A 22,291-nucleotide genomic window follows, 5' to 3' on the forward strand; every position below is an offset into this window, starting at 1 on the left:
AAGCAGAAGTGAGAAACAAGACTGTTTTCCAAGCTTCACAAAAAAATTAAAAATAAGAATAATTATGTTTTAAAGATTTTATTTTATTTATTTTTAGAGGGGAAGGGAGGGAGAAAAACAGGGAAACATTACTATGTGGTTGCCTCTCACACACCCCCTACTGGGCACCTGACCTGCAACCCAGGCATGTGCCTTGACTGGGAATCAAGCCAGCTATCCCTTGCTTTGCAGGCTGGCACTAAATCCACTGAGCTGCACCAGCCAGGGCTAATTATTTTGAAGAAAATATTTGTTACTTATACTTGAAGCTCAGGTACCTATTTGGCTTATAACTTTCTCTGGATATTTATCTCAATTATCTTATCTGGCTTTTATCTCAATCTTCATACTCTGTGTGCTACGTGGTATTCTTTTATAAATAAAACAAAACAGATTAAAAGTAACTTGAGATTTTTACACTCACTCAACTAGTAAGAAGTAAAACTAAGACACAAACCTAGTTCACCTTACTCCAAGACTTGGGCCTTTTGCACTCCATTATACCACAATATGATGTTGCATACAGATGTGTGACACTTGCTGACAGGACCCTACCGATGATTAACATGCTTGTTATTAAGTTGTAAATATTTTTCATAAGTGACACTTTTATAGAATCTGGATGAGACTGCTTATTATATTATCTACATATGCTAATCTTGAGAATGAGCAGAAATTTAGAAATTTTCACAATTTAAGAAATTTGGCTCTGGCTGGCATGTCTCAGTGAATTGAGTGCTGGCCTGCAAACCAAAGGGTCACTGGTTCGATTCCCAGTCAGGGCACATGCCTGGGTTGCGGGCCAGGTGCCCAGTAGGGGGCATGTGAGAGGCAACCACACACTAATGTTTCTCTTTCTTTCTTTCTTTCTCCTTCCCTTCCCCTCTCTAAAAATACATAAATAAAATCTTTTTAAAAAAGAAACTTGTAGTTTGGTATGCAGCTTTGTGTCAAGTCTATGCCATACTTTGCTAATCTTGCAAAAAATATGCCAATGATTTCCCAAAGTCACACAAACCTTAAAGCTTTCTTCTGTCTGTGCCAAAGTGCAGGCAGAAGTGAAAAAGAGAAGGATCTGATCTGTGTTCAGACTTTCTGAATTTAAATCTCATCTCTTCCACTTAATAGTTTCAAAAACCACTTTTAAAAATCAGACACTCAGTTTAAGTTTATTCATCTATAAAATAGAGGCAATAATACTTATTTCACAAGTTGGTGTAAAAGTGCTAGATAGTAACAAGTCATTAAAATTCTATTTTTGAGACTCAAGATGGTGTTGGAGTAGGTGGAAGCTACGCTCACCTCCTTGCAGGACCAAAGTGGAATTACAACTAAAATATAGAACAGTCAACCTGAATAACCAATTGAAGACTAGCAGAACAGAAGTCTTATAACCAAGGATTTACAAAAGAAGACGCATGAAGCCCTAACTAGTGTGGCTCAGTGGATTGAGTGCTGGCCTCTGAACCAAAGGGTCACCAGTTTGATTCCCCATCAGGGTACATGCCTGGGTTGCAGGCCAGATCCTCAGTGGGGAGTGCACAAGAGGCAACCACACATTGAAATTTCTCTCCCTCTCTTTCTCCCTGCCTTCCTCTCTCTCTAAAAAATAAATAAATAAAATCTCTTTTAAAAATGCCCTCAGGTGAGGATAAAAAAAATTAAAGAAAAAAAGGAGATGCATCAAGACTGCTCCAAAAAGGATGCGCAGGGCCAGTCACAGGCAGCATCTGACATTGGACTGCACCACAGTCCCTCCCAAGAAGCCCAGAACCAACACATCCAGTGGCCAGCTGCAGACAACATTAGGACAGGATCCAATCGGATTCACAAGAGGCATATCCAAAGGCATATGTTGGCAGGCACCACACTCTCACTATGAGGAGAGTTCCACATAGTGTGGTCAGCAGCTACACAGCAGCAGGCTCACTGTGGTCAGGGTTGATCCTCACAGTTAGCAAGCCTGAAGGTTGAACCCATCCATGAACAGGCCAATAGTAATCAAGACTCAATTACAACAGGAGGGCTCACATAATCCACACAAGGGACATTCCGGGAGCACCCAGCTCATGTGATCAAGGAGACTGCACCATTGGATCCCATAGGACACCTACTACATAGGCCATCCTACCAAGACCCCAGAGCAGATCTACCTTGCACATAAAGAAAAATCAGAAAAAGGCAGCCTAGATGGGGAGACAAAGAAACATGCCCCAAATTAAAGAACAGGAGAAATCTCCAGAAAAAGAGCTAAGTAAAGTGGAAGCAAGCAATCTACCACGTATAGAGGTAAAAAAAAAAAAAAAAAAAGGTTATTAGGATGCTTAAGGATCTTAGTGAGAACTACAACAGCATGAAAAAGGACATAGAAACCATAAAAAAAAAAAGAAAAAAGAACAAGACTGAAATGAAGAATGCTATAGCTAAAATGAAAAATACACTAGAAGGAATAAAAAATGGACTAGATAGAGCAGAAAATTGAATCAGTAATTTGGAAGACAAGGTAGCAGAAAACACCCCATCAGAACACCAAAAAGAAAAAGGAATATTAAAAATGAGGATAGTTAGAGGAACTTTTGGGAGAATGTGAAGTGCAAAAACAGCTGCATCATAGGTGTACCAGAAGAAGAGAGAGAGCAAGAGACCAAGACCCTGTTTGAAGAAATAATGAGAGAAAACTTCCCTTACCTGGTGAAGGGAAAAGACACACAAGTCCAGGAAGTACACAAAGTCCCAAATAATATGAACCCAAATAGGCCCACATGAAGAAACATTATAATTAAAAGGTCTCTGTTTCTTTTTAATTGAATTAACTGGGGTGACATTGGTTAATAAAATTATATAGGTTTCAGGTGTACAATTCTATAATATCTAACCCTAACCCTAACCACCCTAAGTCAAGCATATTATCATTCTTTTGTTGTGAGTTTCAAAAACAGGCAAAGCTGTTAGATGTCAGATTAGTGGTTACCTTTGAAAGGAGGTTGACTGGGAAGGGACATAAAGGATATTTCTTCTCTTTTTATAACTTTATTTTTATTGTTTACACTATTACAGATGTACTCATTTTCCCCCATTTGCCCACCTCCACCCAGCCCTCATTCTCCCTTCCCTCAGGACATCACCACACATCATCATATGTGTCTATGGATTATAAAAAATATTTCTGAGGTGTTAGAAATTCTCAAAATTTAACCTGGATGGTGATTATATGGGTGTATATATAGGTAAAAATTCATCAAATTGTAGTCTTTACAGCTTAACTGTTGGAGTAGAATAGTTACACATCAATAAAAGAGCAAAACAATGAAATATTTAAGATAATTTACTGTACGTAAGTTTAAAATTGGAAATGCATAAAATCAAACAATCAATTTTAAGATACATTTCTAGTGGTGCATTTTTATGATATCATGCCATGTTTATGTAAAGTGAGAGCTGAGTCCTGCCAGGGTGTATGTAGAAAGATGTAGGGGCATTTTTGGTTGTTACAATAAATATGGTGCAGTACGAGCATTTAATGGGTGGAGGCACAGGGTACTGAGGATTCTGTAATGAACTGGACAGACGAACAAATCCAATAATTTTCCCAACCAAAAGGCTATAGATCAACGTTATAAAATAGTAACTGAATAATGTAAATTTAACAAATAAACAACTAGTTATTTTGTTTCCTTAGAAGAAAATTATACTGACTGAATCAAAAGTATGAAGTTTGTCACAATTATTTTTAACTTTGATAATATTAGTACCTTGGGGCAACACTTGAATTTCAGGGATGTCTTTGGGAATATAACTTTCTGGTAGTTACATTGTTACTGCTTGTATGTGATGAATACCTTGTGGTTATTCAACAAGTTGTTTTTTGTTTGGAATCATAGGCCATGCCTGCATGCCCAATTTCTGGCACTAACCAAGCCTTTTTGAGGATTAGAATACAATGAGCCAGCAAATGAAGTTTTGGTGGGGCAATTGGTGATAGAAAATATAGGTGATAGAAAAATTAATATTGTGGCTATTAATTAGGCCCCAAAGACTCACCTTTTCTTTTTACCAAATAAAAATTATGAAGATGGGGAGTGCTGCTCAGACCTGGGACCTTCAGAGCACGTCTCCCTCAGAGGCTCCTGTCCAGGATTCAGATGGCCGCGACTGTGAAGAAGGGGAGAGGCAAAGTACTTGCTTCCCTCCTGCATCTCAGATTAGCACCAACCAAAACGGGAGACTCTTCTGATCAGTCCTTCACAGTCTCAGTGACTCTGCTCTGCTGAGTTTGCTCCTGCAAGGGGGATGGCTGGTTCCACCCAACCTGAACCTGCAGTGTGCTGCTTCTGGGGGAGCTAGAGTTTGAGACTCTAGCAGAGACTAAGTGGTATAGCTCTAGAGTAGTGGCACTCCCTAGTCCCCAATGAGAGACCAACCATGCTGTCCCCACCATCCTCCCGACCCCAGTCAACCCACCTATTGAACTTGCACCTTGTGGAAAGGTCTGTGGGTTATAGCTGGCCCGGGCCCACACTACAGTTTTTGTTCAGTAGGCTCTGGAGCAAGTCCAGGCAATTTCACTGAAAGGTAGAGTAGCAAACAGATGGAAATGAACCTCAGGAAGTCCTGCACTTTGTATTGATATGTCCCCAGCTCAGAGATGCAGGAAGCTGACCCTCATACACAGCATGGCCTTTCCAATACACACCCAGGCCTAGTAGATGCAGTCACAAACAGTGAGTAGCATGGTAGCTCTCCAGAATGGTAGCCCAAAACATGTTACATACATCTGACATTGACCTGCACCAGATCTGGCCCAAGCAGACCCAGAACAAACACAACAAAAGGTGAGCTTCAGACCACACCAGAGCTCTACCCAACTAGCCACACAAGTGGCATACTCAAAGGCGGATTTCAGCAGGCACCAAACCCTGCTGGGCACAAATTCAACTCGTGGTACAGCCCATGCATAGTGATAGAGGTCTATCCTTATAATCAAACAACCTATTATTTAACTTCACACACATGTGGGTCAACAGCATTCAAGACTCAACTACAACAGGAGGGCAAACTAACACACAAGAAACATTCCAAGAGCACCTACCTCAGTTAACAAGAAAGATTGCGCTACTGAGTTCTACAAGACACCTCATCACAAAGCCATGATAAGAGGTTTGAGAGTGATAGCAAAACTACGCAATACACAAAGACACACAAAAGTCAGGCAAAATGGGGAGGCAAAGAAACATGCCCCAAATGAAATAACAGGAGAACTCCTCAGAAAAAGAATTAAATGAAATGGAAGCAACCAAGATACCAGATGCAGAGCTTAAAACAAATGGTTATAAGGACTCTCGAGGAGCTTAGGGGAAGAATGGATGATCTTAGTAAGAACTTAAACAAAGGGAATGTAAGCATTAAAAAGGACACAGAAACCATAAAAAAGAACCAGTCAGAAATGAAGAACACAATATCTGAAATGAAGACTACATTAGAAGGCATCAACAACAGGTTAGATGAAGCAGAGGATGTAATGAGTGAATTAGAGGAAAAGGTAACAATAACCACCCAAGAGAATATTTAAAAAAAAAAAAAAAAACAGAATTAAGAGAAATGAGGGAAGTCTAAGGGACATCTGGGACAAAATCAAGCATAACAACATCCACATCATATGAACACCAGAAAGAGAAGAGAGAGAGCAAGGGATAGAAACACTGCTTGAAGAAATAATGGCAGAAAACTTCCTAAACCTGGTGAAGGAAAAAGACACACAAGTCCAGGAAGCACAGAATCACAATCAAGATGAATTCAATCATGCCCACACCAAGATATATAATTAAAATGGCAAAGGATAAAGTCAAAGAGAATTATTATAGCAGCAAGAGACAGTTATCTACAAGGGAGCTCCCATAAAGCTGTCAGCTGATTTCTCAACAGAAACATTTCGGGCCAAAAGGGATTGGCAAGAAATATTCAAAGAGATGAAAAGCAAAGACCTACAACTAAAACTACTCTATGCAGTGAGGCTATGATTTAAAATTGAAAGCAAAATAAACAGCTTCCCAGACAAAAAGAAGTTAAAGGAGTTTATTACCACCAAACCAGTACTGCAAGAAATGTTAAAGGGTCTTCTTTAAGAAGAAGAAAAAAATAAATAGAGGGATAGAAACATACTTATAAAGAATAAAACTGCAACAAATAAGTACCTATCAATAATAACGTTAAGTGTTAACAGATTAAATGCTCCAGTCAAATGACATAGGATTGCTGAATGGATAAGAAAACAAGGCCTACATATATGTTGTCTATAAGAGACCCACTTCACAATAAAGTATGCTAACAGACTGAAAGGAAAGGGATGTAAAAAAAAATTTTCCAAGCCAATAAAAAGAGAAACAAAACAAAACAAAACAAAAAACTGCAGTAGCAATACTTATATCAGACAAAATAGACTTCAAAACCACCAAGGCCATATCAACAGACAAAGAAGGACCTTATATAATACTACAGGGATGGATTCAATAAGAAAATATAACCCTTGTAAGCATATATGCACCTAACATAGGAGCACCAAAATATATAAAGAAAATCTTAAGGACATAAAGGGAGAGATTAACAGTAATACAGTCATAGTAGTGGACTTTTTAACACCCCACTTATATCAATGGATAGATCTTCCAGACAAAAAACAACAGGCAAGAGTGATCTTAAATGACATACTCTACCAAAGGGATCTCATTGATATTTACAGAACATCACAAGCAGCAAAATATACATTCTTATCAAGTACATGTGGAACATTCTTTAGGATAGACCACTTGTTAAAACACAAAACAAGTCTTAATAAATTCAAGAAGACTGAAATCATATCAAGCATATTTTCTGACCACAATGGTATGAAAATAGAAATTAATTACAAAAAAATAAAACAGAAAAACACACAAACACATGAAGGCTAAATAACATAGTACTAAACAATGAATGTGTTAACAATGAGATCAAGGAAGAAATCAAACATTACATGGAGAAAAATGAAAATGAACACACAACAACCCAAAATCTATGGGACACAGCAAAAAGAGTTCCAAGAAGGAAAATCAGAGCATTTCAGGCCTACCTCAAGAAGCAAGAAATCTCAAATAAACAATCTAACCCTACATCTAAAATAACTAGATAAAAACACCAAACAAAGCCCAGAGTAAGTGGAAGAAAGGAAACAATAAAGAATAGAGTGGAAATGACACAGAGACAAAAATTACAAAAGATTAATGAAATCAAGAGCTGGTTCCTAGAAAAGATAAACAAAATTGGCATATCTTTAACCAGACACATCAAGAAAAAGAGAGAAGATGCAAATAAATAATGTCAGAAATGAGGGAGAAGTAACAACTGACACCACAGAAATACAAAGGTTTGCAAGAAAATATTACAGACAACTATACGCCAACAAGTTGGACAATCTGGACAAAGGAGATAAATTTATACAAGCATACAATCTTCCAAAACTGAATAAAAATAGACTGATTGCAATTAATTAAATTTAAGCAGTAATAAAAAAAAGTACTTCCAGCTAACAAACGTTTTGGACTTGATAGCTTCATGGGCAAATTTTATCAAACATTTGAAAAAGAACACCTATCCTCAAGCTACTCCAAAAAATTCAAGAGGAGGGAAGCCACCCAAGCTCATTTAATCATGTTATCTGTAAACAGATAGTTTTATTTCTTCCTGTCAAATTTAGATGACTTTTTGTCTTGCTTACTATACAAAGTGTTTCTCCCTCTTCCATTTTTGGGGGGAAAATTTGAGAAAAATATGTGTTAATTCTTCTTTAAATGTTTGTTATTTACCTTTGAAATCACCTGGCCCTGGTCTTTTTTAAAATAGATTTTTGATTAATATTATTTCTTAACTTATAGTTATATTCAGACATTTTATTTCTTCTTGGTTTAGTTGTAGCAGTTTGTGTGTTTCTAGGAATTTATCCATATCATATGGATTATTTTATTTCTTCACACACTATTCTTCATAATACTTTCTTATAATTCTTTCTCTTTATGTAAAGTCTTTAGTAACACCCCACTTTTCTAATAGTAATAATTTGTTCCTTCTCTCCTTCTCTTTCTCTCTCTCTCTGTCTCTCTGTCTGTCTGTCTCTCTCTCTCTCCTCTCTGTCTTTTGGTCAGTTGAGCTAAAGGTTTGTCAATTTAGTCAATCTTTTCAAAATCCCACCTTTGGTATTATTAATTACCTCTATTGTATTCTATTTTTATTTAGTTTATCTCTGCTTTAATCCTTATTCTTTACTCTGCTAAATTTGAAATTAGATTGTTCTTCATCTTTTGATTCTTTAAAGTGTAAAGTATATCACATTGATATATTACTCCTTTTTATTTTTTGAAAAGATTTTATTTATTTTTAGAGAAGGGAAGGGAGGGAGAGAGGGAGACAAACATCAATGTGTGGTTGCCTCTCACATGCCCCTTGCTGGGGACTTGGCCCGTAATCCAGGAATGTGCCCTGACTGGGAATTGAACCAGAAACCCTGTGGTTCACAGGCCAGCACTCAATCCACTGAGCTACACCAGCCAGGGCAAAATACTACCACTTTTTATAACATAGGTATTTATAGGTTGTTGACTTTTTTTAATTTTTATTTTTATTGTTCAACTACAGTTGTCTCCATTTTCCCTGCCCCACTCTCCCCCACCCCACCCGCCCCACCTCCCACCCTCAATCCCACCCCTCTTTGGTTTTTTCCATGGGTCCCTTATACATGTTCACTGACAACCCTTCCCTTTCTTCTCCCCATTATCCCCTTCACCCTTCCCCTCCGGTTACTGTCACTTTGTTCTTTATTTCAATGTCTCTGGTTATATTTTGCTTGTCTGTTTTGTTGATCAGGTTCCACTTATAGGTGAGATCATATGGTATTTGTCTTTCACTGCCTGGCTTATTTCACTTAGCATAATGTTCTCCAGTTCTATCCATGCTGTTGTGAAGGGTAGGAGTTCCTTCTTTCTTTCTGCTGCATAGTATACCATTGTGTAAATGTACCATATTTTTTGATCCAATCATTTACTGATGGGCACTTAAGTTGCCTCCAACACTTGGCTATTATAAATTGTGCTGCTATAAACATTGGGGTGCATAGATTCTTCTGAATTGGTGTTTCAGGATTCTTAGGGTATAATCCCAGCAGTGGAATTGCTGGGTCAAAAGCCAGTTTGATTTTTAGTTTTCTGAGGACATTCCATACTGTCTTCCACAGTGGCTGCACCAGTCTGCATTCCCACCAAAATGTATTAGTGTTCCCTTTTCTCCACAACCTAGCTAGCATTTGTTTTTTGTTGATTTGCTTATGATGGCCATTCTGACTGGTGTGAAGTGGTATCTCATTGTGGTTTTAATTTCCATCTATTTGATGGCTAGTGATGCTGAGCATCCTTTCATATGTCTCCGAGCCCTCTGTATGTTCTCCCTGGAGAAGTGTCTTTTCAGGCCCTTTGCCCATTTTTTAATTGGATTGTTTGTCTTCCTGGAGTGGAGTCGTATGAGTTCTTTATATATTCTGGAGATCAAACCCTTGTCCAAGGTATTATTGGCAAATATATTTTCCCATATGGTTGGTTCCCTTTTCATTTTGTTAATGTTTTGTTTAGCATGTAGAAGCTTTTTATTTTGATGAAGTCCCACTTGTTTATTCTTTCCTTCATGTCCCTTGCTCTAGGGGACATATAGTTGAAAATATTGCTGCGTGGAATATCTGAGATTTTCCTGCCTATGTTCTCCTCTAGGACTTTTAGGGTGTCACAACTTATAAAGTTTGTTTTCCATCTTGAGTTTATTTTTGTGCATGGTGTAAGTTGGTTGAGTTTTATTTTTCTGCATGTTCAGATCTCCCAATAGCATTTGTTAAAGAGGCTATTTTTACTCCATTTTATGCCTGTGACCCTTTTGTTGAATATTAATTGACCATAAAGATCTGGGTGTATTTCTGGGCTCTCTATTCTGTTCCATTGATCTATGTGTCTGTTCTTATGCCAGTACCAGACTTTTGATTACAGTGGCCTTATAATACAGTTTGATATCAGGTATTGTGATCATATCTTTATCACTGTGATTAGTGGCACAATGAATATAAGAGTGTAGATGCCTGTTTGAGATAGAGACTTCATTTCCTTTAGATATATACCCTGAAGTGGCATTGCTGGATAATATGGTAACTCTATTGTTAATATTCTGAGGAACCATTATTCTGTTTTCCATAGTAGCAGCAACAATTTGCATGCCCACCAATAGTGCTAAAGGATTCCATTTTCTCTACATCCTCACCAACACTTCTTATGTTTTGACTTTTTGGTAATAGCCATTCTGACAGTTGTTAGGTGATCTCTCTGGTTTGATTTGCATTTCACTGATAATTTGCATTTTCCTTATGTTTAGCACCTTTTCATGTACCTGTTGGCTATTTGTACGTCTTCTTTCAAAAAATGTTTATTTGGGTCTTTTGGTCATTTTTAAATTGGGTTGCTAGCTTTGCGGGGTTTTTTTTATATTGAGTTGTTGAGTTCCATACAAGGCCTGTCCAGAAGGTATCCAGGCACATAATATGAAAAATAGAGACATTTATTGAAGAAGAGACAAGAAACATTGTACATAGGACAGTGACACCTTCAAAGTAGGCACCTTGGGACCTCACATAGTGCTCCCAATTACCATCAGCTGTCCCGTCATATTTTCCTGAGCCTCATTAATGGTCTGAAATCTCTTCCTTTTCAAAGGTGATTTTAGATTTGGGAAAAGCCATGTCACAGGGCACTAAATCTGGGCTATAGGGGCTGAGTCATCAGGGTGATTTGATGTTTCACCAGAAAACTCTGTACAAGATATGCTGCATGAGCGGGCGCATTGTCGTGATGAAGCTGCCAATCAGCAGTTGCCCATAGTTGCAGCCTTCTGAATCATCTGAATAGTTTCTGTGGAGGAATGTTCAAGCTTAATGCAAAATTTGATGCAGATTTATTGCTCCACTTGCTCAGTCATTTTGAATGCAATTGCCACACAGTACACGTGCTCACTCAGTGGTGTCTACCACCCCCACTGACTAGTACAGTGAAGTTGTCATTGTTCACACATGCACATTCCAGTCCACTCTCCTTGGCTGCCATGTTACATTGATGTCACTCACACTATTCTCGTTATATTAACAACACCTGGAGTTTTTCTGGACAGACCTTAGTATATATTTTGGATAATAATCCCTTTGCAAATATAAAATCTGCAAATATTTTCTCTCATTCCATATATTGCAATATCATTGTTTCCATTGCTGTGCAGTTTTTAGTTAAATGTAGTTGCACTTGTTTATTTTTGGTTTGGTTGCATATACTTCTGGTGTCAAAACCAAAAAAAACAAAAAAAATCATGCCAAGACCAATTTCAGGTAGGTTTTCTTTGTTTTCTTCTAGGAATTTCATGGTTTGAGGTTTTATGTTTAAATCATTTTATTCCATTTTAAATTATTTTTTGAATGGTATAAAATAAAGGTCCAATTTCATTCTTTTTTGTACAGATATCCAGTGTTTCCGCCAACATTTACTAAAGAGATAATTATTTTTCCATTGTGTATTCTTGGCAACTTGTTGAAGCTTAGTTGACTATATATGCATGGGTTTGTTTCTGGGCTCTTGATTTTGTTCCATTTATCTATGTGTCTGTTTTTACATCAGAACTATACTGTTTTGATTATTATTCCTTTATAACATGATTTGAAATCAGGAAGTATGACGCCTCCAGCTTCTACAAATCTACAGGCTCACAGAGCTACAGAGGCTCTGGGGTCTGAGGCATGGGCTCCATTGACTCAGGTGCATGCACTTGCAGAGCAGTAATAGAACTAGAGTCCAAAGAGCAGCTGTATGTGGTATATAGATGAGTCTGATATGGTGGTGGCTTGGGTCTTAAGTTTGAATACTTGTGGAGAAGCTATGGTAATGGATTCTAGAGCACAGGTGCGTATACTTCAGCAGTACTCCAGTTTCCATGTTGTGAACACTTGCAGAGTGGCCATGGATCCAGAGTCCAGAGGACAGGTGTGCATGAAATGATAGTGTCTCTGGGATGTTCGGCATGAGATATCATGTGTTGTTAGTGGCTCTGGTGTCTGAGGTACTGGTGTAGGCAGAGTAGCTATGAAGCCAGGGTTTGGAGGATGGGCATGGGTGGAATGGCTGTTATGTTGGCATCTGGTGGCAAGTGCATGTAAAGCAGCCATGGCTCTCAGGTCTAGAGAAAGTACAAGGTTGCGGGTAGCATCGCTAGTACTGGATGGCACAACAGGGGCTTCTTTTTGTAAGGAGGTCTCAGCAGCATCCCACTTTAAGGGGAGTCTGCGGCAGTGATGGTTATTGGTTACCTCAGCGCAAAAACTGCCAGTATCCTCTGTGGTAGAGACTGCTGGGGTCCACACCACCAAAATTTTGAGGTCCTCGGTGGCAAGAGCTGCCAGAGTCCTCCACAAAGCAGAGCACTGGTGACTGCATTAGTACCTGTCATGTGGCTGATACTGTTAGCACCTGACCTGTTTCTTTGTTCTTAGCCTTCTCAAGATATCTCCAACAAATTAATCTTCCTAGCAATCCTTCCTATATGATTATTCTCCATTTTTTGTTCCACTGTGTTGCTGCAGGTATGTAATTAGACTCTTTAGCCCCCCGTGGCTATTTTCATTTGTGCGTAGCTGTCTGTTGTTTTTGGCAGGGGGACAAAGGCCAGTATCTCCTACTCTGTCATCTTTCTGGCATCACTCAGTGATATCTTTTCCTTCTTCGTATCCTGCAACAGTTTTTGTCTTAACCCCGCCCCTTATGTGATGTTAGTACAGCTCCTCTTGTTGCTATCATTAGGTTACTATTTGCTTGGAATAACATTTTCCATCCTTTCACCTTTGACCTATTTATGTCTTTAGTTCTAAAGTGACTCATTTGGACCTGGCTGGTGTGTCTCAGTGGACTGAGCGCAGGCCTGCAAACCAAAGGGTCACTGATTCAATTCCCAGTCAGGGCACGTGCCTGGGTTGCAGGCCAGGTCCCCAGTAGGATAGCATGAGAGGCAACCACACATTGATGTTTCTCTCCCTCTTCCTCCCTCCCTTCCCTTCTCTCTAAAAATAATTAAACATTAAGTGACTCACTTATAGACAGCATAAAGATAGGTGATGTTAATCCATTGTGTAAATATCTGCTTTTCAATTGGATAGTTTAATTCATTTATATTTCAAATAATTACTTATAAGGAGAACTTGTACAATTTTACTATTTATTTTCTATAAGCTTATATCTTTTATGTTCATCGATTCTTGCATTACTGCCTTCTTTTGCATTTAATTTTATTTTTTCTTGTGTACTAATTTGATTCCATAAATGGTAAAATTTAAACCAGTATTTTCGTTAATGTTTGTAGGCTGTTTAAGTCTCTTCCTTTGTTTTTTTTAATTTTTCTACTTTGGAATTACACCTGTTTTATAGTAGTCTCATAATATAAATGCCTGGTATACTTACAAACTCTTTGATAAATAAATATTCCCAAATACTGCAGGAAACACTTTGATTCGATGGAGCACAATTTGAAAATGATCAGTTTAACTATTGCAACTTTTTCCTAACAGTTGTCTTCCACAATCTCACTGGGTTCTAAAATAATGGCTTCATAGAATTGAACTAGATGAGTTTTCAGAATCCAAATGGGTCCTTATTTCTCTAATTATGTCACCAATGCAGGTAGTGGTTTTCCAGTATTAAATATATCCATGGCTGATGATTGCACAAACACCTTGATCAGGCAATCCTGCACTTAATTTATCTTTATCACTAAGAGTCCTTTTGAAATATTACCCTGAATCTCTATTTTTGTAATAGAAAGCTTTTTGCTTCCCTTTTTGTCCTTTTCTTACATTATGGGCATTTCTACTTGCCTCTGTTTTTAGCCTTTATGAAGTAACCAGTATTCTTACCTTCTGGTTTGGCTGTTGAGGGAGTGTAAAAATAGACTTCCAGTAGGTCCAGGTAAAGAACACAAAGATGGCATGGTAGAATATGAGGTAGATAACTGAAATTTAAGAAAATAAAACAGTGTTTACACTATCCTTTTGCCCATTTCTAAGAGTTCAAAAAGACACAAAGCTCAACAATAAGTTTCTACTTTGCTTTTCTAGTAGCAATTATGTTTTTAGTATTACTATGAGACATTAACTTTACTTTTTCCCACACAGTGACAGTAACAAGTTACAATGACAAATTTTGAACCAGGGATGTTCTGGAAGTTGCATGTTTTAAAAGTTGGCGTGCAGTTCTCGGAGTAAAGAAGTAATGTCCCTTATGACAATAGGCGGAAACTACTATAACCAATTGTCATTAACTCTGCCGCTGTGGGTGATGAAAGATAATAACAGTATTTAAACAACACTACATAGTTTAGGATGTGCATTCATAATATCTCATTTAATTTTTTAATAAGTTTCTCAGACAAGTAATAGGATAGGGATAACTGATTAACTATAGAAGTAGTTGATTAACCATAGGGGTAGTTGATGATCCAAATTCACACAGCTACTCTAATATGTAGCCAGATTTTAAAAACAGGAATTCTGACTCTAAATCACAAGTTCTTTTCTTTTTTTTTTTTTAGATTTTATTTATTTATTTATTTTTACACCCTTTTTAAAAAAATTTTTTATTCAGTTATAATTGTCTTCATTTTCTCCCCATCCCTCCACACCACCCCAGCCAGTCCCACCTCCCTCCCCCACCTCCACCCTCCCCCTTGATTTTGTCCTTGTGTCCTTTATAGTAGCTCCTATAGACCCCTCTCCCCACTATCCCCTCCCCAGAGAGGATAATGGGGAGGGGACAAGTTCTTTTCAATAGCTCCAAACACTACATACTTTGGAAATGTGAAGTGTACCTTCGGGACCATTATAAAAGCGGTTATCCACCTCTTATCTTTTTATGCCCTTTGCCTCCTGGATAGTTCTTCTGATAGAGGACATTTGAGCATTCTTCAGGAAGGTCATTGTAAGACTGCAGGTCAGTTTACTATTTCATTTTGAATTCTTGCATGATAAGGTCTTGTTCTCTTTTAAAAAAAATTATTATATTTATTTGGGTGACAGTGGTTAATAAAATTATGTGTTTCAACTGTACAACTCTATAATACATTGTCAGTATATTACATTGTGTATTTTCTTGAATATGGGTGGTGAACACAAGGTCTTGTAACTTCAATCTATCAGAAATACTCAAGGGAATGATGTTACAGACATGTTAATAGGGCTGATCCTTGCATATATTTATGGCAGAATTTAAAAAAAAATAAGTGTACTCTCTTGGTACAGTGCCCCCAGCCCTATAGCATAAGATTTTTTTTTATGTGGTTGACTTCTGTAATTATAAAATCTCCTTTCAAATTCAAGCAGCGTAAAGTAAAAAGTAAATGTCCATCCCACACATACATCTAATTTCCCACCTACCCTTCCTAAGTCATAATACCTGTTTGATTTGGTGTTTGTTGTATATCATTCCATACTTTCTTATTTTTATATGTTTCTATAAATATATATAAACATAATACACATGTAGAATTTTTATATTTAAAAGTTTTTCATTGTAAAAGTTTTTCACATGCTCTGCCTGGTGTGACTCAGTGTATTGGACTAACGCCACCCTGTGAACCAAAGAGTTGCTGGTTCAATTCCTGGTCAGGGCATGTGCCTGGGTTGCAGGCTGGGTACACAGCAGGGGGCGCTCAAGAGGCAACCAGACATTCATGTTTCTCTCCCTCTCTCCCTCCTTTCCCCTCTCTAAAAATAAATAAATATTTTTAAAAAGTTTTTCATTGTATTTCTGTTTTTTAATTGTTGTTCAAATACAGTTGTCTCCATTTTCTCACCCTCACTTTCCCCACCCCACCCATCCCCATCTCCCACCCTCCATCCTTCCCCCTTTGGGTTTGTCCATGGGTCCTTTATATGTGTTCCTTGACAACCCTTTCCCTTCTTTCCCCCATTATCCCTCACCCTCCTCCCCTTTGGTTACTGTAAGTTTGTTCTTTATTTCCAACACAAGATTCAACATTTGCAGGTATAAAATAGTACATGGTAAAAGTCTCCCTTCTATCCCTGTCCCTCAGCAACCCAGTTTCCCTCCCTGGAATCAAGAAATGTCACAGTGTCATGACTTTATTCTGTATTTTTTCATATTTTATGCATACAAAGCACCACAACAGTATGCATTTTCACACACGTTACAGTATACAATGCACACAGTATACAACACACATTGTTTCTCACATTATTTCTTTTTCATTTGCTCTAAGTTACAGATTGCTCACTTAATATAACTGAGAAAGAGGGAGATTCTTGTTTTTAAATAAATATTATATTTATTTTTAAAGACTTTATTTATTTATTTTTAGAGAGAGGGGAAGGGAAGGAGAAAGAGAAGGAGAGAAACATCCATGTGTGGCTGCCTCTCACATGGCCCCCACTGGGGACCTGGCCTGCAACGCAGGCATGTGCCCTGACTGGGAATTGAACTGGCATTCTTTTGGTTCACAAGCTGGTGCTCATTCCACTGAGCCACACCAGCCAGGGCAAGAGTAAGATTCTTCATTCTCCTTTTAAAAAGTTGCATGGAGATTCAAGATGGCAGCAGAGTGGGTAGAAGTTACCCTCACATCTTCCCAGGACCAAACTGGAATTACAACTAAAATATAGAACAATCAACCTGAAAAACCAGCTGAAGAGTAGCTGAACAGAAGTCTTATAATGAAGGATTTACAGAAAAAGCCACACTAAGACAGGTAGAAAGGACTGAAACGTGAAACGGACTGGCCCTGCTACCATGTGCGGCAGCTGAAATATCAGAGGAATATGTCAGATGCAAAGATCCTACTTGTGGAGCGTGGGGTCTCAAAGCCATGCCGGGCTCCACAGCCCAGAGCATGAGAGCCAGGTAGAGGACCCACATAAGATCTGGCTGTGAAAATCATATTCTGTCTGCCAGGAAGACACGAGTCTTCTAGAGATATGGGTGCAAATGCATGTAATCTCATTCCCTGAGCTCCAGTGGAGGGAAAGCAGAGCAGACTAGAGTCCTGTTAGGAGAGACTGGGATTTGTGGTTCTAGGGAGAGAGATGAAAGGGCATCTCTCTTGGGTGGAGCATTGCCCTCCTTAGAGCATCAGTCTGGGGAAATGTTACAGCTGCACCCTCTGGAATCCCTGTCACACCATCCTGCAGAGCTCACACCCTGCTGAAGAGACAGCTGCCTGGGTAGAGGTATAGAGGTCTGAGAGAATCAAGGGGTGTCAGTGACTGGGTTTTGTGGCTGTGCAGTAAGAGCCACTCCTCTGTTACTCCCAAGACTGACAGGCAATCGCACTCATGGAAAATATGCTAGCCCCACTCTCCCAACTCCTGACAGCCCTGCCCTGTTGAGATCTGCCTCCTGGCAGATTCTAAGACAGACTGAGTTGTGTGGCCCTAGGAAGGAGGCCATTTTTTCCTTGCAGGCCCGGTGAGTGCAGAGCCCTTCTTTACACAGCCAAATCTTGAACTGTTCCAGCTTGATAAACACTAATGGCCTCACCCTGCTGATTTCCTGAGACCCTGCTGCATCACAGCAGTCTGTGGGCAACTGATAGGTGCCAGCCAGACTTTTTATATCCTGAAACATTTGCTGAAAGACCTCAGTCCCAACACTGGCACCAAGATTTAGCCTGTATGTATCTATTGAACACCACTTGCCCTTACCTGGTGATTCACTGAGAACCATCCTCATGCGACTCAAGCACGGCCAGAGGCCCCTTAGTGACTGAGCCTATCAGGCAGCCAAAAGGTGAAGATGAGCACAGGCAAATCTCAGGGTACCTAGGAGCTTTTTTTTTACATGCACCTGGACTTGGAGATGGTGGAAGCTGACATTGATTTACAGCTTGGTCCTTCCCATGTACACCATGGCCAGCAAAGAGTGTGATCCAGTTTGTGATCCAACAAACTGGATCACACTGTAGCTCCAAACAGGTTGCCAGGGGCCAATCACAGGCAGCATCTGATACTGAGCTATACCAAAGATCCTCCCAAGTTTGGGAGACAAAGTAGATCTCCCTAATACATAGAAACAAATACAAAGAGGTAGACAAAATAGGGAGTCAAAGAAACATGTCCCAAATGAAAATACAGGAGAAATCTTTTCTTTACAGAGCTAAATGAAATGGCAAGCAATTTACCACATAAAGAATTTTTTAAATGGTTATAAGGATTCTCAAGGAACTTAGAACTACAACAGCATAAAAACATAGAAATGAAGAATACAATATCTGAATTAAAAAATAGACTACAATGGCCCTGGCTGGTGTGGCTCAGTGGATCGAGCACTGGTCTGCAAGCCAAAGGGTCACCAGTTCAATTCCTACTCAGGGTACATGCCTGGGTTGCAGCCAGGTCCCTGTTTGGGGGCATGTGAGAGGCAACTAATCAATGTTTCTTTCGCACATCAATGTTTCTCTCTCTCCCTCTGTACCTCCCTTTCCCTCTCTCTAAAAATAAATAAAATGTTTTTTAAAATAGACTACAATGAATAAACAGGTTGGATGGAGCAGAGGATTGAATCAGTGACTTGAAAGACAAGGTTACATAAAACACCCAATAAGAGCACCAAAAAGTAAAGGAATTTTTTAAAATGAGGATAGTTTAAGAGACCTTTGGGACAATATGAACTGTAAAAATATCTGCATCATAGGGATACCAGAGGAGAAGAGAGAGAGCAAGGGATTGAGAACCTATTTAAAGAAATATTGACTAAAAAATTCTGTAATGTGGTGAAGGAAAAAGACACACAGGAAGTGCAGATAGACCTAAACAAGATGAACCCAAAGAGGCCCACACCAAGATATATCATATATAAATGACCAAGCTTAAAGAGGAGAGAATCATAAAAACCACAAGAGAAAGGCAGTTAGTTACCTACAAGGAGCCCCCATAAAACTGTCAGCTGATTTGCTAACAGAAACATTTAAGGCCAGAAGAGATTGCCATGAAATATTCAAAGGGATAAAAGCAAGGACTTACAATTGGGGCTACTTTCCTCAGAAAAGCTATCATTAAAAATTGAAGGAGAAATAAAGAGTTTACCAGACAAGAAGTTAAAGGAGTTTGTTACCACCAACTAGAATTACAAAAAATGTTTAAGAAGAAGAAAAATAAAAAAATCAGATGAACATAGTTGAATGAATAAAATGGAAATAGATATATACCTATCAACAGTCATTTTAAATGAAAGTGGCTTAAGTGTTCAAATCAAAAGACAGAGGGTAGCTGAATGGATAAGAAAACAAGACCCATATAATATGCTGTCTTCAAGAAACTCACCTCAGATGAAAGATACAGACTAAAAGTAAGGGGATGGAAAAAGATATTTCATGCAAATTGAAAGGAAAAAAGCTAGGGTCACAGTACATGTATCTGACAAAATAGACTTTAAAACCAAGGCTACAGTAAGAGACAAAGAAGAACACTACATAATGATAAAGGGAACAATCCAACAAGAGGATATAACCCTTGTAAACATTTATGTACTAAACAGAGGAGCACCTAACTATGTAAAGCAAATCTTGATGGACATAAAGGGAGAGACTGACAGAAATACAGTCATAATAGGCATTTAACACCCCATTGACATCAATGGATAGATTTCCCAAGCAGAAAATCAACAAGAAGAAGGTGGCCTTAAATGACACACTAGATCAAAAGGATTTAATTGATATCTACAGAGCATTTCACCCCAAAGTGGCAGAATATACATACTTCTCAAGTGCACATGGAATGTTTTTAGGATAGAGCACATGTTAGAACACAAAACAAGTCTCAATAAATGTAAGAAAACTGAAATAATATCAAATATCTTTTCTGACCACAATGCTATGAAACTAGAAATAAATCACAAGAACACTGAAAAACACACAAAGACATGGAAGCTAAATAACATGTGACTAAACAGTGCATGGGTTAACAATGAGATCAAGGTAGAAATCAAAAGATGATTTAAAACAAATGAAAATGAAAACACAACAACCCAAAAATGCATGGGACAAAGGGAAAGCAGTCCTAAGAGAGAAATTCATAGCATCATAAGTCTATCTCAAGAAAGAAAAAAAAAAAGCTCATAAACAATCTAACTTTACACTTAAAACACTAAAAAAAAGCCCCAAAAGCCCAAAGTTATGAAATAGAAGGAATGAAATAATAAAAATCAGACCAGAAATAAATGAAATAGAGTCTAAAAAACAATAATAAAAATCAATGAATCCAAGAGCTGGTTCTTTAAAAAGATAAATAAGATTGACAAACCTTTAATAAGACACATAAAGAAAACAAGAGAGAGGACCCAAATAAATAAAATCAGAAATAAAAGAGTAGAAGTACAACTGACACCAAAGAAATAGGAAGGATTGTAAGAAAATACTACAAATAACTATATGCCAAAAACTGGACTATCTGGATGAAATGAGTAAATTCCTAGATGTACAATCTTCCAAAACTAAATTGGGAAGAATCAGATACCCTGAACAGACAGATAACTAGCTTAGCTAAAACAGTAATCTAAAAAACTCTCAACAAACAAAAGCCCTTGATCAGATGACATCACAGGTGAATTTTACCAAACATTCAGATAAGAACTAACACCTCTCCTTCTCAAACTATACCAAAAACTTAAAGAGGAGAGAAGACTCCCAAGATCATTTTATGATGTCAGCATTATCCTAATTCCAAAACCAGACAAAGAAAGAAAATTATAGCTCATTTACCCTAGTGAACATACATATTAAAACCCTCAACAAAAAAATATTAACAAACTGAATACAGAAATACATTAAGAAGTTCATACACCATGATCAAGTGGGATTTATACTGGGAATGCAAGGTTGGTATAATATCCACAAATCAATAAATGTGATACACCACATAAACAAAATGAAGGATAAAAACCTCATGATCATATCAATTGATGCAGAAAAAGCATTTGATGAAATCTAGCACCCATTTATGATATAAACTCTAAACAAAGTGAGAATAGAGGGATCACTCCTCAACGTAATAAAGGCCACGTATGACAAAACCACAGCCAACATCATACTCAATGGGCAAAAATTAGAAGCATTCCCCTTTAAGATCAGGAACAAGACAGGGATGTCCACTTTCACCTTCTATTCAACATAGTACTGAAAGGATTTTGCAGAGGGTTTAAACAGTGGAAGAGATGCTGGGAGAACTATGTGAGGTCCCAAGGTGCCTACTTGGAAGGGGACTGAGGTGTCCTTGTCCTATGTACAGTGTTTCTTGTATTTTCTTCAATAAATGTCTCTATTTTAATAGTACAAGGCTGGATACTTTCTGGACAGGCCTCGTATATCATCTCATTTCATGCTCTAAACAACCATGAAAGGTAGGTATTGTTATCCCCATTTTCCAAAGAAAGTGAAACTTTGTGAAGTTAAGTTCCCCATGGTCATATATATACTACGTGGTAAAATCAAGACTTGATCGCAGGTTTTCTGACACCAAAGTCTGTGCTTATTTGCTGCTGATACAATGTCCTTAACAGCGCATTAGAGGCTAAAATTTATGAGGTACTATATGAGTTTCCTAGGGCTGTCATGACAAATTACCACAGTCTGAGTGGCTTTAAAAAAACAGAAATTTATTCTCTTACAGTGCTGGAGGCTAGACGTTGGAAATAAAGGTGTAGGCAAAGTCATGCTCTCTAGGAAGGCTCCAGGGGAGGATCCTTCCTTGCCTCTTCTAAGCTTCTGGTGGTTCCTGAAAATTCTTCTTGTTCTTTGGTTTGTGGCAGCATAACTCTCTAAACTCTGCCTCTGTTTTCACATGGCCATGTTCTCTGTATCTGTCCATGTATCCACCTTTTCCTTTTCTTGTAAGGATGCCAGTAAGAGGGCCCACAAAATCCAGCATGATTTCAACTTAACTTGATTACATCTACAAAGACCTTATTTCCAAATTAAGTCACATTCACAGGTTTCCGGTGGACACTAATTTTGGAGAGACAGTCTTCAACCCAGTGGAGGAACCACTGAGCAGACAAAAAATGGGGGGGAAACTTTTACAGTACGTTTTAACTATGGTTTTCTTGAACCGTGGAGACAATAAAAGATTATGTGTTTGGGGCTTTCATTTCTTTGTCCCTTATAT

General features: G+C 38.2%; 1 protein-coding gene across 1 annotated transcript in view; it reads right to left on the bottom strand.

Moving 5' to 3' along the window:
• ZDHHC15 (zinc finger DHHC-type palmitoyltransferase 15) overlaps positions 1-22,291 on the bottom strand; it is a 75,092-nt gene that overhangs the window by 32,444 nt on the left and 20,357 nt on the right. Inside the window, exon 3 of the mRNA XM_024555276.4 lies at positions 14,039-14,133. Within this exon, the coding sequence (XP_024411044.1) occupies positions 14,039-14,133 (95 nt within the window). The remainder of the gene's footprint in view (positions 1-14,038; positions 14,134-22,291) is intronic.

Source organism: Desmodus rotundus, chromosome X, assembly GCF_022682495.2.
Source record: "Desmodus rotundus isolate HL8 chromosome X, HLdesRot8A.1, whole genome shotgun sequence".
Lineage (NCBI taxonomy): Eukaryota > Metazoa > Chordata > Mammalia > Chiroptera > Phyllostomidae > Desmodus > Desmodus rotundus.